Here is a 13632-nt window from a genome sequence, read left to right as displayed (position 1 = left end):
GAGAAATAGTGTGTGCTTTGCAAGCAGCAAGAGTTGTTCCTTGACTTGGTGCAGGTAAACAGGTTAATTGCTATTATCCACCAAAATTTCTTTCATAAAGGAATTTCTGGCTAATCTACAAGTGTACTAGTAACCTAATATTTTATAATTTGTATCCATTGTTCACTGAACCTTTTCCTAGAGAATGACATTTCCTTCACCTTCTGTGATTTTATATTGGCATATCCTAATGTCAAGCAACTCTGTGTGGTATTTCTTTCTCAGTTAAATGACTGGTCTGCGTAATGATACATGCTGGATGTCTGTAGCTGCGATACGTCTTTATAAACGTGTCATCCGTGTCATCGAACTCTTATTATGTATTTTGCATATGCATTTTTCAGTAATAAGTGGCACAGAATATTAACATCTGAAAAAAATCACATATTTTATTTTCATTTTAAGCAGCTATTAAGCTTCTGCTTTCCAAAGTAGAGAAAAATGTAGTTACTGGGCACTGGTTGTTATTATTCATCATTTAAAAAACTGTTATTAATAACTTTATTGACGATTTAGATGAGGGGATTGAGATCATCATCAGCAAATTTGCTGATGACACCAAGTTGGGAGGGAGTGTCGACCTGCTGGAAGGCAGGAGGGCTCTGCAGAGGGATCTGGATAGACTGGAAAAATGGGCTGATTCCAATGGGATGAAGTTCAATAAGGCCAAGTGCCGGGTGCTGCACTTTGGTCACAACAACCCCCTGCAGCGCTCCAGGCTGGGCACAGAGTGGCTGGAGAGCAGTCAGACAGAAAGGGACCTGGGGGTGCTAATTGACAGGAAGCTCAACATGAGCCAACAGTGTGCCCAGGTGGCCAAGAAGGCCAACGGTATCCTGTCCTGTATCAAAAACAGCGTGGTCAGCAGGACAAGGGCAGTGATCCTTCCCCTGTGCTCTGCATTGGTGAGGCCACACCTGGAGTATTGTGTTCAGTTCTGGGCCCCTCAGTTCAGGAAAGACATTGAAGTGCTGGAGCGGGTCCAGAGAAGAGCAACACGACTGGTGAAGGGACTTGAACATAAGACCTATGAGGAGAGGCTGAGGGAGCTGGGGTTGTTTAGTCTGGAGAAGAGGAGGCTTAGAGGTGAGCTCAGCACTCTCTAGAACTACCTGAAGGGCAGTTCTAGCCAGGTGGGGATTGGTCTCTTCTCCCAGGCAGTCAGCAATAGGACAAGGGGGCATGGGCTTAAACTCTACCAGGGGAAATTTAGGCTGGATATTAGAAAGAAATTCTTTACAGAGAGAGTGGTCAGGCATTGGAATGGCTGCCCAGGGAGGTGCTGGACTCACCGGCCCTGGAGGTTTTTAAACTGAGATTGGACATGGCACTTAGTGCCACGATCTAGTAAACGGACTAGAGTTGGACCAAGGGTTGGACTCGATGATCTCTGAGGTCTTTTCCAACCCAGTCGATTCTGTGATTCTGTGTAATAGTTAACTCTTGTTTATATGGAAAATAGAGACTCACTGCAAATCTATACTTAGATTACCAATGTGTGACATTAAGAACCAGAATGAATTCCTTGATTGCATTGTTAATTATTCAGTTTTCCCAAAAGATACTACTTTTGTACTGGAAATTACCTGTCATGAAAGTAATGCCTAGCAGCATTTTTGGTGTAATAACAACTATTTAATCCCAATGAAATAGTTGACTATTTGATCTGTCATTAGTAATCTATCCTGTAAATTCTTTGCCTGAGTGAACAAACCTGAAAAAAAAGAAGAAAAAAGTATTTTCCAGTGTATTCACTGTCATTGATTTAGAGCATTGCCGTTCTGTGCAATGACACTTTTCTTTCTCTTCTTTCCAAACATAATATTGATCAATTTCCAGCTTTGTGTGATGAGTTACATCCTCTTACTTGTTATAGTATTTGTTTATTTTTATAGTACACTTTTTACAAAAGCCGATTTAAAGTTTTAAAAATGTCATGAACGTCAACTGCTGCTACCTGCGTGTAGCTACGTGCTCACATGATGTCAGTGAAATTGTATTAGTGTAACATTAGTTTAGAGGGCAGCCCTACAAGAAGCTGAGCATTCTGGCTCTTTGCCAGTTAAAACATTTAAGTGTTTGCTTAACCTTAAGTGTGAATAGTCTTATTATTTTAATGTGACTAATGTGTGTGTTTAAGGCTTCCCCGAGTCAGACACAGATGACTCAGCAAGTAGTGGAGGCAGCTCTTAGTCCGGTGATATGTGTAGGACTTTTTTCCAGGACAGCAGCAAGTGTAATTGAGCTGATGCTGTAAGTTAATGTATTTTTTTTTCCTTATAAACAATGGTTTCATGTGAAAAATAATAAATTTATATATATTTTTATAGGAAAATGTATGAGGATTACATAACCCAGTATAAAGAAGTTTTGAAGCAACACCGTGAAAAATATGCAGAAAGTCCTCTTGCACAGGAGTATTACAAAAAAAAGAAGGAGCTTGAAGAAATCCAAAACAGAATTTTGAAACTGTCTGAAAAATATAAATTGAAAGAGGATGCTTGCTTGGATATTCAGGGTACTACTATTATCAATGCTTTTACAGTAGAGTCTATTGGTAGTGCACTGTGCATTGAAAGTGCTGTACAGAAATCCTCTTAATTGATTTTCCACAGTTTCTCTTCAGCTCATAAAAAGTCTGGGGTTTGTTATACAGTTTTTAGGAGAAAATCTCAGACTTCAAACAATAATTTAGAATATACACACTAATATGAATTCCTCCAGCCCATGAGGGAGAGGTTTGCCATTTGGCTTCTTGAGGTAAAAATGTTCTAAAATTACTTTAGAACTAGCCTCTCAACATTTTACATTTATTTTTATATATTTTTATATATTTATATTTATATATTTTTATATATTTCTAATGCTGTTTTTAATGGCATTACTGTCTGTTATACAGCTCTTGTTGTGTATACTAAGTAAAGTGCTCCTGATCTGTTAATTTATCTTGTATTTGTAAAGAAAATTATATTTGTGAATTAATGATCTAAAATGAAATTTTATTTCTACAGAGGCTGTTCCTTTTAAATCATTAAATGACTGGGCTTTACATATGTATCCTTGATTTGTAGTGTTCATGCAGTTTACAGGGAAGAAAGTTCATGTTTACCTTTTAAAACTTTCTATTGAAGAATTGAAGAGTATAGTAATTGTTTCTATGTTTATGTTTAGAGGGGCAGCATTAGCATTTCTCTGTGGGAAAACCGAAGATCAGATAATACTCTTCAGTTTAAATCTACGGGAGCATTTTGAGGAAAGAAAATCCAATTCCATTTAATGAAATATCCATCAAAATGCTTCATTAAGGAGGAGAGTCCTAATTGAAATTAGATTTGAAGACTTGTCTAGGAAATGTAGATTTGTCAGAAGTTTCTGCACCTCCAGCATTTGCTCACATGGCATAGAGGGGTCAGAAATCCGGTAGTTTCACTTGCTTGAAAAAAGTGATGTTGCAATCTATATTCCATAACACGACAGTGCTTCTTCGAGGCAAAAAACGCAGGAAATGTTAAAGCTCACAGCAGCTGCTGCGCAAGAATCCATTGAACTACAGAAAGAAGCAGACGAATTAGAGATGAAAATTAATTATTTAAAAAAGGTAACGATTTTAATTTTATTTTATGTAAATACATTTTATAGATGTGGTTATATATACCACCATTACATTTTCTAAAACACAAAAAGCAGTGTATTTTCGAGCACGCAGACCAACAAGATGATTCCAGTATCAGTAATTATGTTTCTGTAACATCACATATGTTTTCTGAGAGGTGTCTGTGAATGTAAAGGCTCTTAGGGTTTGCTTTCTATTGACCTCAGTTTACACCATTAACTTCCACCAAGGCACCGCGTGGCTGTGACTGTCGTGCCAGCTCAAGAGGGCCAGAGAATACACTTCAAAATAGAGCAGTTCCTTAGTGAGCCCCAGGGCTGGAGTATCCAGCCTTCACAGGCCCTCCTGGTTTTTAAGGCTTTGTTACTATGAATGTATTTAACTAAATATGCTTTACAATAAGAATCATGTCAATTCCTTTGATTACATTTCTTTTTCATTTTTATCTTGTCAAAGAAATGCGTGGGTCAATAATACTCAGAGGTAAAACTGTCTGGTTTAGGCAGGAGATCAGTAAAGTTCTGCTGACTAGAAGCAGCACTGGCTCCAAAGGGATAGTCTTCCAAAAAAGAAGGGCTTTGTCAGGATAGCATTTTGACTGACTCCTCTGCTAGGAGGTAAAAAGTCTCTCCTAAGCCCGAGTAGCCCAGTAGGCCAATCTTGTAAAGTTTGATAAATTTTTATAGTGTTGCATCCGGGCACTTTTCCCTCTCTGGACCATTTCCTCCTCCGTCTCCTGCCTTGTCAGCCGTGGCCGCTTCAGCCAGCCCTGCTCTGATGGAAGTGTGTTGTGCACTGGTGGTGTGTTCTATTCATATTTTGTGATACTGTTTGACACTCATAGGTATAGACTAAAATTCCTAATGTGGTGTGGGCTGTATAAACATAGAGTAAGAAAGGATGTGGTGAATTTATTTGTAACTATGATGGAGAACATGTAAGAAGCTCCTTGTTCTCTATAGATGTGTAGACTCTGTGCTCAAAAACTTCTGTGTTTATTCCAGTCGGCCCAATAAAATATATTGCCTCTCTTTAACCTTTTTCTGCATAATTCTTCAAACTGTCTTGGCTACAAAAACTCCACTATAGTTCACTGATTTATCGGGTTTAGAAAACATTTGCAGCACATAGCTATAATTTTTCAAGTGTTTTTTTTTAATTATTATTTTTATGTTGTTCTTTATCTTTTAAGACATTTGAAGAGACTACAGAAGACCAAAATAATTCTGATATTATTGAAGGAAAGAATCAGAAAAGTCTAGAGAAGCCAAAGGAGTTTAAAGAAAGGTACACTTAAAAATGATGTATTTTCCTTGCTTTCATATACTTAAAAATGATTTCTTTCCCTTGTTTTCATCCAGAGTACTTTCTCAGCATTTACACAAAGGCTGCCACAGAATACAAATTGTTGCTAAATAATGACTGGCAAGCTTCTTGAACTCTTGCCATGTGATTTAATTAAGTAATTTAAAAAGTTTTGTATTTCTTGCCGTTAAGATGGTGGCAAATTTTGATTCTTGGAAGCTATAATAAATGTATCTGGAAACATACTATTCAAAAGCATTTTGTAGAAACCTTTGCTCGTCACAGCTGCTGCTGACAGATCTATGTGAATAGTTTTATGAATTTTGAATACAACTGCAGTGACTGTGCAGTCAGAGATAAAATACGTGGACTCTACTAAATGCATATTTTGGGAAAAGGGTCAGGGTTCCACATGTCATTCCTCTTCAGCTCTGAACTACTTAATTTAATTCTTAATTGAGTTCTTAAAAACAAGCATGAGTGAAAGTTTCATGCACAGGATTAATGGCTTAGTAAATTAGTCAGTGGTCATTTACAACTGGGACTCACTTTAATTTCAACTAAATTACAATGACTGAAAATCACCATCAGGACCATCTTGCACTTATCTGGAGTCCTTGTGAGTGTTGATACATCACCCTTAGAGCTGATGCTTTTAGAACACAATCCATTTTAAACTGAAAATATGTCCAGAAGACTTTGTTCAAGTGATTTTACACTATGGTGTGTTTGAAAAAGAAGCTTTTTAGTGCTTTGAATAGAGATTTAGTGGACTATATCTATAATAATGTGTCATTTTAATCATCCCTAAGATCCTTACTGCAGGGGCATCTTAGGTCTTTAATAACTTCTAACAGACCTGTGAATTATTCAGATTATTTTTTTGTGTGTGCCTTAAGCCTTTACACCCATTCCACCTTCTTATATAAGCTTTTTGTAATTGGTGAGACCTCAGAAACATAGGGAAGCAAGAAATCCACTTGGTTTTAAGACTAGGTAAAAAAAAGAAAAAAAGAAGGGAAGCACTCCCTTTGAATTTTCCATGTATGTCCAGTCTGCAGAAAGCAAAATGCCAGTTAAAGACCTATTAAAACAGACAGAGATCTGTGCCATGTGTGTGGCGGCGTGAGAAGCACTCAGGCTCCTCACAAAGAGGAATCCATGGGGTGCGTTGCTAGACCCACCAGTCGTGTGTTCACCTCCGTGTCGTGGAGTCTTCGGGCGCTTGTACCTTCACTTGAAGTTGTGTCTTCATTGTGCACAAGTAGATCTTTTTGGTGCTCTTACTGCAGCAATATTTCCATGGCTTGCATCATGGTTATAAGATGTTGTTAACTTTTTACACTATCTTAACTCACATTGCCTTTTAACCTCCATTTATGCATTTATGTGATACAGCAGATGGTGTCAGACCATAACCTGATTATTACTTCTTTTGTGTTTCCTAGAGTAAATTTTAAAGCTTATTTATGTCAAAGCTATCTATAACACAAAAGCATGTTGAAAATGCCATAAAACTTGTTTTCAAATATCCCTGTTTGGCATTAGTGTATTAAAAAATTCTTCACTATAAAGCTTAGAAATATCTGATTAAGTAACTACTGATGTTAAAACCAGGTGTATTATGAATCTGTGATTATAACCACTGTGAAAAAAAATACAAACAGAAAATGAGCTAAGATGATGAGTTGTGTGAATTGAAACCTTTGCAGACTGAAGGCAATGTACAGAAATAGAACAGCAGGATCTGGGTACCAGGTAGCAGTCTCTTGTTTGCTGTTCAGCAGTCACTACAAGGTTTCTACTGAGCAAAGAGAGCTTTGTGAAGGAAAATGAGACATCTTCATCTTCTTCTAGAAAAGAAGGAAAATAAAACCGAGTTGTGCTGTGAATCTCCATGAACTGATGCAGACCAGTGTGAAGAGAAACCACTAGCAACATCAAGGGAAAGAGCTGTACAGAGCAATGAAAGCACTGAGCAGAATCATGTAAAAAATTAATGCTCATGAAATGCTGTAGAGGGTTACAAGCAAAGAAACCAACTTGCAAGTTAGTGGCTAGGTCCTGATCTATACGTTCTCCTTTGGGCAGGGGAATGGTGGTGGTAACTGTTCTTTAAAAATGCTCTGAATATTTAATTTGGGTCACTTATTGCCAGCCAGCAAGTCCTTGATTAAGCTGACTGCAAAACCCAGATTCCTCTTCTCATCCCAGCTGTTTTCTCTGATTAGTGGGCTTTCACCATTCAATAGATACACAGGCAAGTATCATAGTTAACATTTCCAAATCAAGAGTTCTCATCACTCACCAAATAGGACTCAACTCTTTTGAGGTCTTGGTCTTGGTTTCTCAAGGAGAGATTATATTTATTGCATAGGAAGACTGACATCTTGAACTGTGCTTTGGTATATATCATGTTCATTCTCTCTGCTTTTGTGAAATATTCGAGAGTGCTTTAATTCCATTATTCTGTAATTCTGTGCTTTTTTTTCTTCAGTTTGACTATGTGTTAATTCTACCTCTGAATACTTAAAATACCTTCTGTTCAAAGTGAGAGATTTTTGCTAAAACTTCTTGTAAAGGATATTCCATAGCAGATTGTTGCAGTTCTTTCAGTATCTTTGCATTACAAATTATTAGATTTTACTGACCAAAGAAAAGCTTTGTAATAGACTTACTGGAAAAATAGTTATAAAGCTCTTTCTGGACTTCTATATGTGAACATATATGAAGATTCAACCTTATGCTGACCACAGCCTCCTAGACAATTATCAGTTACTAGTTCTTATGGCAGGTAGTTATTAAAAGTCCTGCTTCCAATGGATTTGCTGGCATGTGTCAGATTAGAATACTGAACATCAACAGAGAGTCCTGGTAAATACCACAGTAGCAAGTGTAGTTCTTCATAAATATAATCAAATACACATGATTCCTACAGTGAAGATAAAATCATATCAGTGTTTGGGCTTCATTGTGCTACAAAGAAGAAACTACTGCTAAGAAAATGGGATTTTCTTTTGACTTAAGAATATCTATTTTTTTTCTTTGCACTTCAGTTAAAAACATGTCATCTGTTTCCAGTATGGATCAAGATAAAGATTTTTTTATCTACTCAGATATCTGCCAACAGTGAAGTAGAGAAAAAATAATGATCTTCCTCATTGTTACTGCAATTTTGACTATTCTGAGCTTCAGTTTGCAGTTTGTTTTTCTTTTTTTTTAAATGATTATTGTTTCAGAGAAGATGTGTGTGAGGTTTTTTTCAATAGCGTTTTTGGGGAGGGAAAGGAGCAGGTGTATTGTATATGCATAAAGTTTAACTTCAGTCTCTTTCAAAGGTTTTGTTACTTAAAAAAATGCATATCTTAAGGGCTTCTGAGTCCTGTTTATAACTCTGCCATCAATACGTTTTTCTGAATAGATACTGTAAAAAACACTTTATTTCACCGAGAGCAAATTTTTAGAAGTACGGAGTTGTCTACTAGGCTCTAGAGGACCTAGAAACTGACTCCAGAAACTTTTCAAAGCACAATTTGCTATCTCAAGTCGTGTAAAAAAATGGTTTATGGTGATCTAACTCATGATGACCTCAGCACCAGCCTTGTTCAAATCATTTTTGAATGATGATTGCGGTAAAGTGGCCAAATAAGCCATTTTGAACAAAGTGAAGCAGTTTTAGCCAGGGTTCTGTGCTGAGCTTGGTTTTAGCTTCTCCTTGTTTTTGCTCTCTCTGCATCTGAATTTGAAGATACACCAGATACACCTCTTACTTTCTGTAGTACTCATTCTTGACACAGTTTATATCTATAATCACTGTAACTGAAAGAAATACATATTTAAAAATATTATATAATTCCTGTTTTTTAGATTGATGTGTTAGGTGATATATGGTTTATATAGTTTGTTTGGTCTCAGTTGAGCACAGGACTAGGCGTATATATAATTTTACAGGTGAAGATAGTGCTTTTCATCACAGTTATTTGAATGAGGTGCGTTCATGGTTTTATGTGATCACAGTTATGCACATATATTAGTTCAATGTCTTGTTAGGTCCATATGTCCTAACCAGTATTTCTAGTTTGGTATTTTTTTATTAATGTTACTAATTTTACTCCACACTGCCTTATAAACTCCATCGTATATTTTATCTTATTTTTATTCATGGAACTTTTCAAGAAGAACAAAAATACTGACTCAATTCCTCATTTACTCTGAATAGCATTGTTTAGTTAGCTATAAACCAGATGTTGTAGCTAGAAGCACAGAAGCACTAAGCAGGAATGTCAGAGAGAAAATAAAATAGAACTCATTATTTAAAGAAACGGTAAATGTTCCTGTGCCAAATGGCCACTTTACCCTGCATTGTTCTGCTAACCTTAGACTTTGTACGCTGTAAAAGGCTATTTACCCTACACAGATAATTACTCCACAAGTGAAAACACTTACTGCAGTTTTCTCTTTTGTGTGCGTATAGTGTGAGTATTCCAGAGAACCTCAGAGAGAGAAAAAGTGGTTTTAAATGTGAAAATGTGATTTCAGAACTACAATAATGACGTACTTTGACAAAAGTGTAAAACCTCAAACTACTAATACTTTCCTTTGATACTGACAAAATTTAAGTCAGCAATGTTCTTATGATTGGCTTGTTGCTACTTTATGTCTTCTGCTTTCAGCGATATTCTTTGTCTGATATTATTTAAAAAGTCCTTCAATTTTTATCAGCTGCTGGAGCTGAAAGAGGTAGAACCTCCATGGCAGCATGTATCTCCCTTGAAAACTCCACTTATCTGAGGCACTTGTATTTTATGATTTCCTCTCTTTATTTTATTCTTTTTCCAGGGCATTTGAAGAGAGCAAACATCCATCTTTGCTAAATGAGAAACATCAACTGTATAAACCATTACATGTCCCAAGCATTCCTCGGAAATTAGTCCAGTCCGTACAGACTATTAGATTCTCAATGCAACAAACAGAAACAGGTGCAGTGTGTTTGATCTTTCTGCGAAGATTTTGGTTTATTTTTTTGTAAATTAATGGAAACCATGATAACAAATCCAGTGAATCGCTCCTACTGTGAGAGCTGAAGCCAGGCTTTCAATGGAAGTTGGGTACTTACCTGTCTTTGTGTTCTGAAAATCTTCTATGTCTGATTCCTCTCTTATCTGTGCAGCGAGTAAAGTAGCATGACAGATATACTAGATGCATAGTGCCAGAATCTGAAATGTACCTTTAGCACTGTTTACATAAATACGGTAAATATTAACCGAGTATCATTTGCGGTAAATGGATTGAAACTTTCATATTTTATGAGAATTTTCCTTTAGGTCTTTATTAATAGGAACATTTCTAACCTTTGTTCCCAAGCTCAGTTTAATAATGCTGTGCTTTAGGTACTTAATTCTATTGACAATATTAAGCAATATCTGTTAATTTAGGGAGAAAAGAAAAAGAAAAACCTATGGAACTTTCAGTGGCCACTGGCAGTTCCTCCAGCCTTGCAGAAACTTCTTCTCAGGTATTCAGATCTCCCACTGGGAAAAACATGAGATTATATAGTCTGGTTTATGTGATTGTTCAAATTTAAAACACTTCAAATACACCAAGTGCTATTATGTCTTACATAAAACTTATTAACACTGGAACTGGGACACAAATCTTGGTAATCTTCTATTGCTTGGTAAATGTAATAAAAATCTTTCTTTTGTGCTATTTCTAATTCAACTGAAAATATGTATGTTCTCATGAAGTGCAACTGGTAGTCATCGTAAGTATTTGAATGCCAAACTTGAGGTGGACCTTCTCTCCAAATAATTTTGTACAATAGTTTTTAAAATTTAGAATAACCTGTGTAGATTCCCTTGGTTCTATGTAGCAATTTTTTTGAATTCTAAAGAAGGGACATAATCTATTACTAGTTAATTGTCAGTCATCTACTCCATAATGAACGATTTCATAAAGGACTGAATGGTCAGGATGCTAAACAGGGCTGCCTCCAGCCAACAGTTCAGTTCTGAAGTTTAACCAGCAACAAAAATCTGGGCTGAGAGGAAAAAAACCTCAAGCAGCATTGCTTTGTACACCTGGGGAGTCCACAAGTACATTTTCCATCTCTCACCCCATAAACAAATAGTTCTTATGGCACTTTTTTTTGGAAAAAGCAAAGTGTATTTTAGCTTAATATCTTAAATATGCGAACACAATAAAATGATCCAGAAAAAAAGCTGGAGGAACAACTTGCACCGTTAGGAAAACCACTAATAAAATCTCATTAAGTGCAAGAACATTCACAGGACCAATAGATTGTCAAAGTATAAAAGCTGTACTCAGATAAGGTAAGGCCAAAGGAGATAAAATAAATAGTTTTAAACTGTGTTCGCTGTGCAGAATCTTGTGGAAGTTTCTATACCAAAGCCTTTGTAAGAGACATCTCACTGGTTCTATTTAAAACCAAATTTTGATGAAGAGCAAAAATTCTGAAGTAAAGACTAAACAGAACCAGTGTGATTTTCTTAAGAATTTCAAGGGAACTGAAAGATGAAATGGTTTAGGATGGAACCTTTGGTAGAAGAAGCAGCTTTCATATGATAAGACAACATGAAGGCCAATAGTTAGGCTGAGCGGAACCAGAAGAAATTTCAAGCAATTCTGATTTGTGACCGGCTAAGGGAGTTGAACATGATGAGAATGATGGAAGGGCTGTTGCCGGGGTAATCCAGAGATGAGGGTGGGAATCTGGGGCCCAGAATTGCGTTTAGAGAATAGTGGGAAGCAGTAAGTCAGGATTAATGGAACTTCAAGAAGGGGTGATGGCAGCAAAGAAAAGAAGATGGAGTCTGAGGAGAAATAAAAAGATCTGAAGGCAGGAAGTTGCTATGTTTCAGAAAAAAAGTGCTGTAAACTACAGAAGTTGAGCGGCAGGTGGATTCTGCACAACCAGCCCTATTGTCTCCCACCCTGAACTGAATTCAATTTGACACATTTTGAAAAATTAAAACCAAACCAGAACTAGCAGCTCCCTGCGAAAGAACGTGTTATCTGATGCTGAGGCAGAGATTCCTAGTGCCATTCTGCCCTTAAGGCACAAATACATGTTACATAAAAGAGTTAGGCCTTCTGATCTGATGAAAAATCTGTGAGGCAGGACTACTTCCATGTTTTCCGTGGTTTTTCAATCCACACAGGAGACATATTCACTGATGTGCATATTCGCTTTGGTCTTCGGAGGTGCAGACAGGCCTGGCTGCAGCCTTTTCTGTGTTGCCAAGCAGAAGCAGCCAGGCTGCAATAGTAGAAAACCTGGATGAAGTTTGTAAATTATGTAATGTTATTTGCATAACAGAAAAGTTAGTTATTCACCTGTAGTCATCAATGATGTGAATGAGACTTCAAAAAATAGTATAGAAGTTGTTCTGGGTATCATGCTGTTAAAATATAGGTAAAGCAAATGTAGAGAACAGAGTTTTTATGTTACCTGACCCTTAAAGAGAAGTTAGAAGAAGGATTTCCACAGTCTAAGGAGAAAACAGAGTGATATTGTTGAGGTGATAACTAGGTATGCTACCTCATTTGAATTTTTTACTATTTTTTAGATGGTTATTGACACTGCAGGGACTAATAACCCACAAATTGCCCAAGTTCCATCAATAGCAAGCTTACAAAACCAAATGCAATTCAGGTAACTTTAATAAAGTAGTTTTTGCTCTTGAGATTAAAGTTTATGGAAATAACCCATATTCAAACAGTAATTTTTGCCTTTTAGACTGGTAATACCTCCAAAGCAGACAACTTCTAATCAACAGTTTGAGAATGAAAATGCAGTAATAGGTAAAGTACCACTGCCATTTTTTTGATAGGATGTGCAATTATTGTACGCTGGATCACATCATTATAAAAGAGAAAATTCTAGGGGCAAAATTTTCCATTCTGCTATTAAGGGGGCCAACATTTGTATTCCTTCCCCACCTTGATTATTTAGTTAAAACTTTGAATATAGCTGACAGGAAGTGTCCTAATTTAAGTAGAGACTGAACTGCTTGGTAATGTGGGATTCATTCTGCATTGATCATTACTAGTGAAAGGAACTTTCCAGCATCTCTTGTAAATCCATACTCTAGTCTACAATTACTTGGGTAAAAGGAAATCCAGTCTGAAAAGATGCCCAGAAGGCATGAGATTAAGATTCTAAATAAGGAAAATTAATTTGAGAAATAAATACAGAATGCTTAAAGAAAAAAAACAGGGTAGCTACAAATACACCTATAGTTGCTGAAATCACAAGGCACTGAGCTTCAGCTTAAATATATATTTTGTAATTATACTGCCAATTTAAATGCTTATCAAAAATTCTAGTCTATTGTTTTTTTATAAGTAGGATACTAATGATATGTCCTGAAAGACAGGAAACATGCCTGAAACGTTGCATGGTCTAAAGCTTAGAGCAGCAGTCTGATAACATTCTTCTCATTTCTCAGTCTGGCTTTTGCTCAGTTCCTTAAGATACACTTTGCCAGTGTCAGAGGAATGTGCTTTTTATATTGTTTTCACCTAGTTTCTATTGCCTGGTATTAGCACTCTCAGAGAGCAATAGCTGGGTTAGACAAACACAGTGCTTTGAGGGAATAATAGCGAGGTTTGAAGAACGTACCAAAGTATACGAAGCAGCCAAAGCGTTGCTT

At 36.6% G+C, this 13632-nt stretch overlaps 1 protein-coding gene across 2 annotated transcripts in view; it reads left to right on the top strand.

Annotated features, from left to right (window-relative positions):
* The window catches only part of C5H14orf39 (chromosome 5 C14orf39 homolog), a 39108-nt gene that overhangs the window by 19273 nt on the left and 6203 nt on the right, over positions 1 to 13632 (top strand). For both annotated transcript variants that reach the window (XM_065063245.1, XM_065063246.1), the window contains 8 exons: positions 2370 to 2557; positions 3051 to 3093; positions 3517 to 3637; positions 4845 to 4939; positions 9797 to 9936; positions 10393 to 10472; positions 12547 to 12632; positions 12717 to 12781. In XM_065063245.1, the coding sequence (XP_064919317.1) occupies positions 2370 to 2557; positions 3051 to 3093; positions 3517 to 3637; positions 4845 to 4939; positions 9797 to 9936; positions 10393 to 10472; positions 12547 to 12632; positions 12717 to 12781 (818 nt within the window). The remainder of the gene's footprint in view (positions 1 to 2369; positions 2558 to 3050; positions 3094 to 3516; positions 3638 to 4844; positions 4940 to 9796; positions 9937 to 10392; positions 10473 to 12546; positions 12633 to 12716; positions 12782 to 13632) is intronic.

This window comes from Columba livia, chromosome 5 (genome assembly GCF_036013475.1).
Source record: "Columba livia isolate bColLiv1 breed racing homer chromosome 5, bColLiv1.pat.W.v2, whole genome shotgun sequence".
Classification (NCBI taxonomy): domain Eukaryota; kingdom Metazoa; phylum Chordata; class Aves; order Columbiformes; family Columbidae; genus Columba; species Columba livia.
The sequence above is the reverse complement of the archived record's forward strand: the minus strand, read 5'-3'. Positions and strand labels throughout refer to the sequence as shown.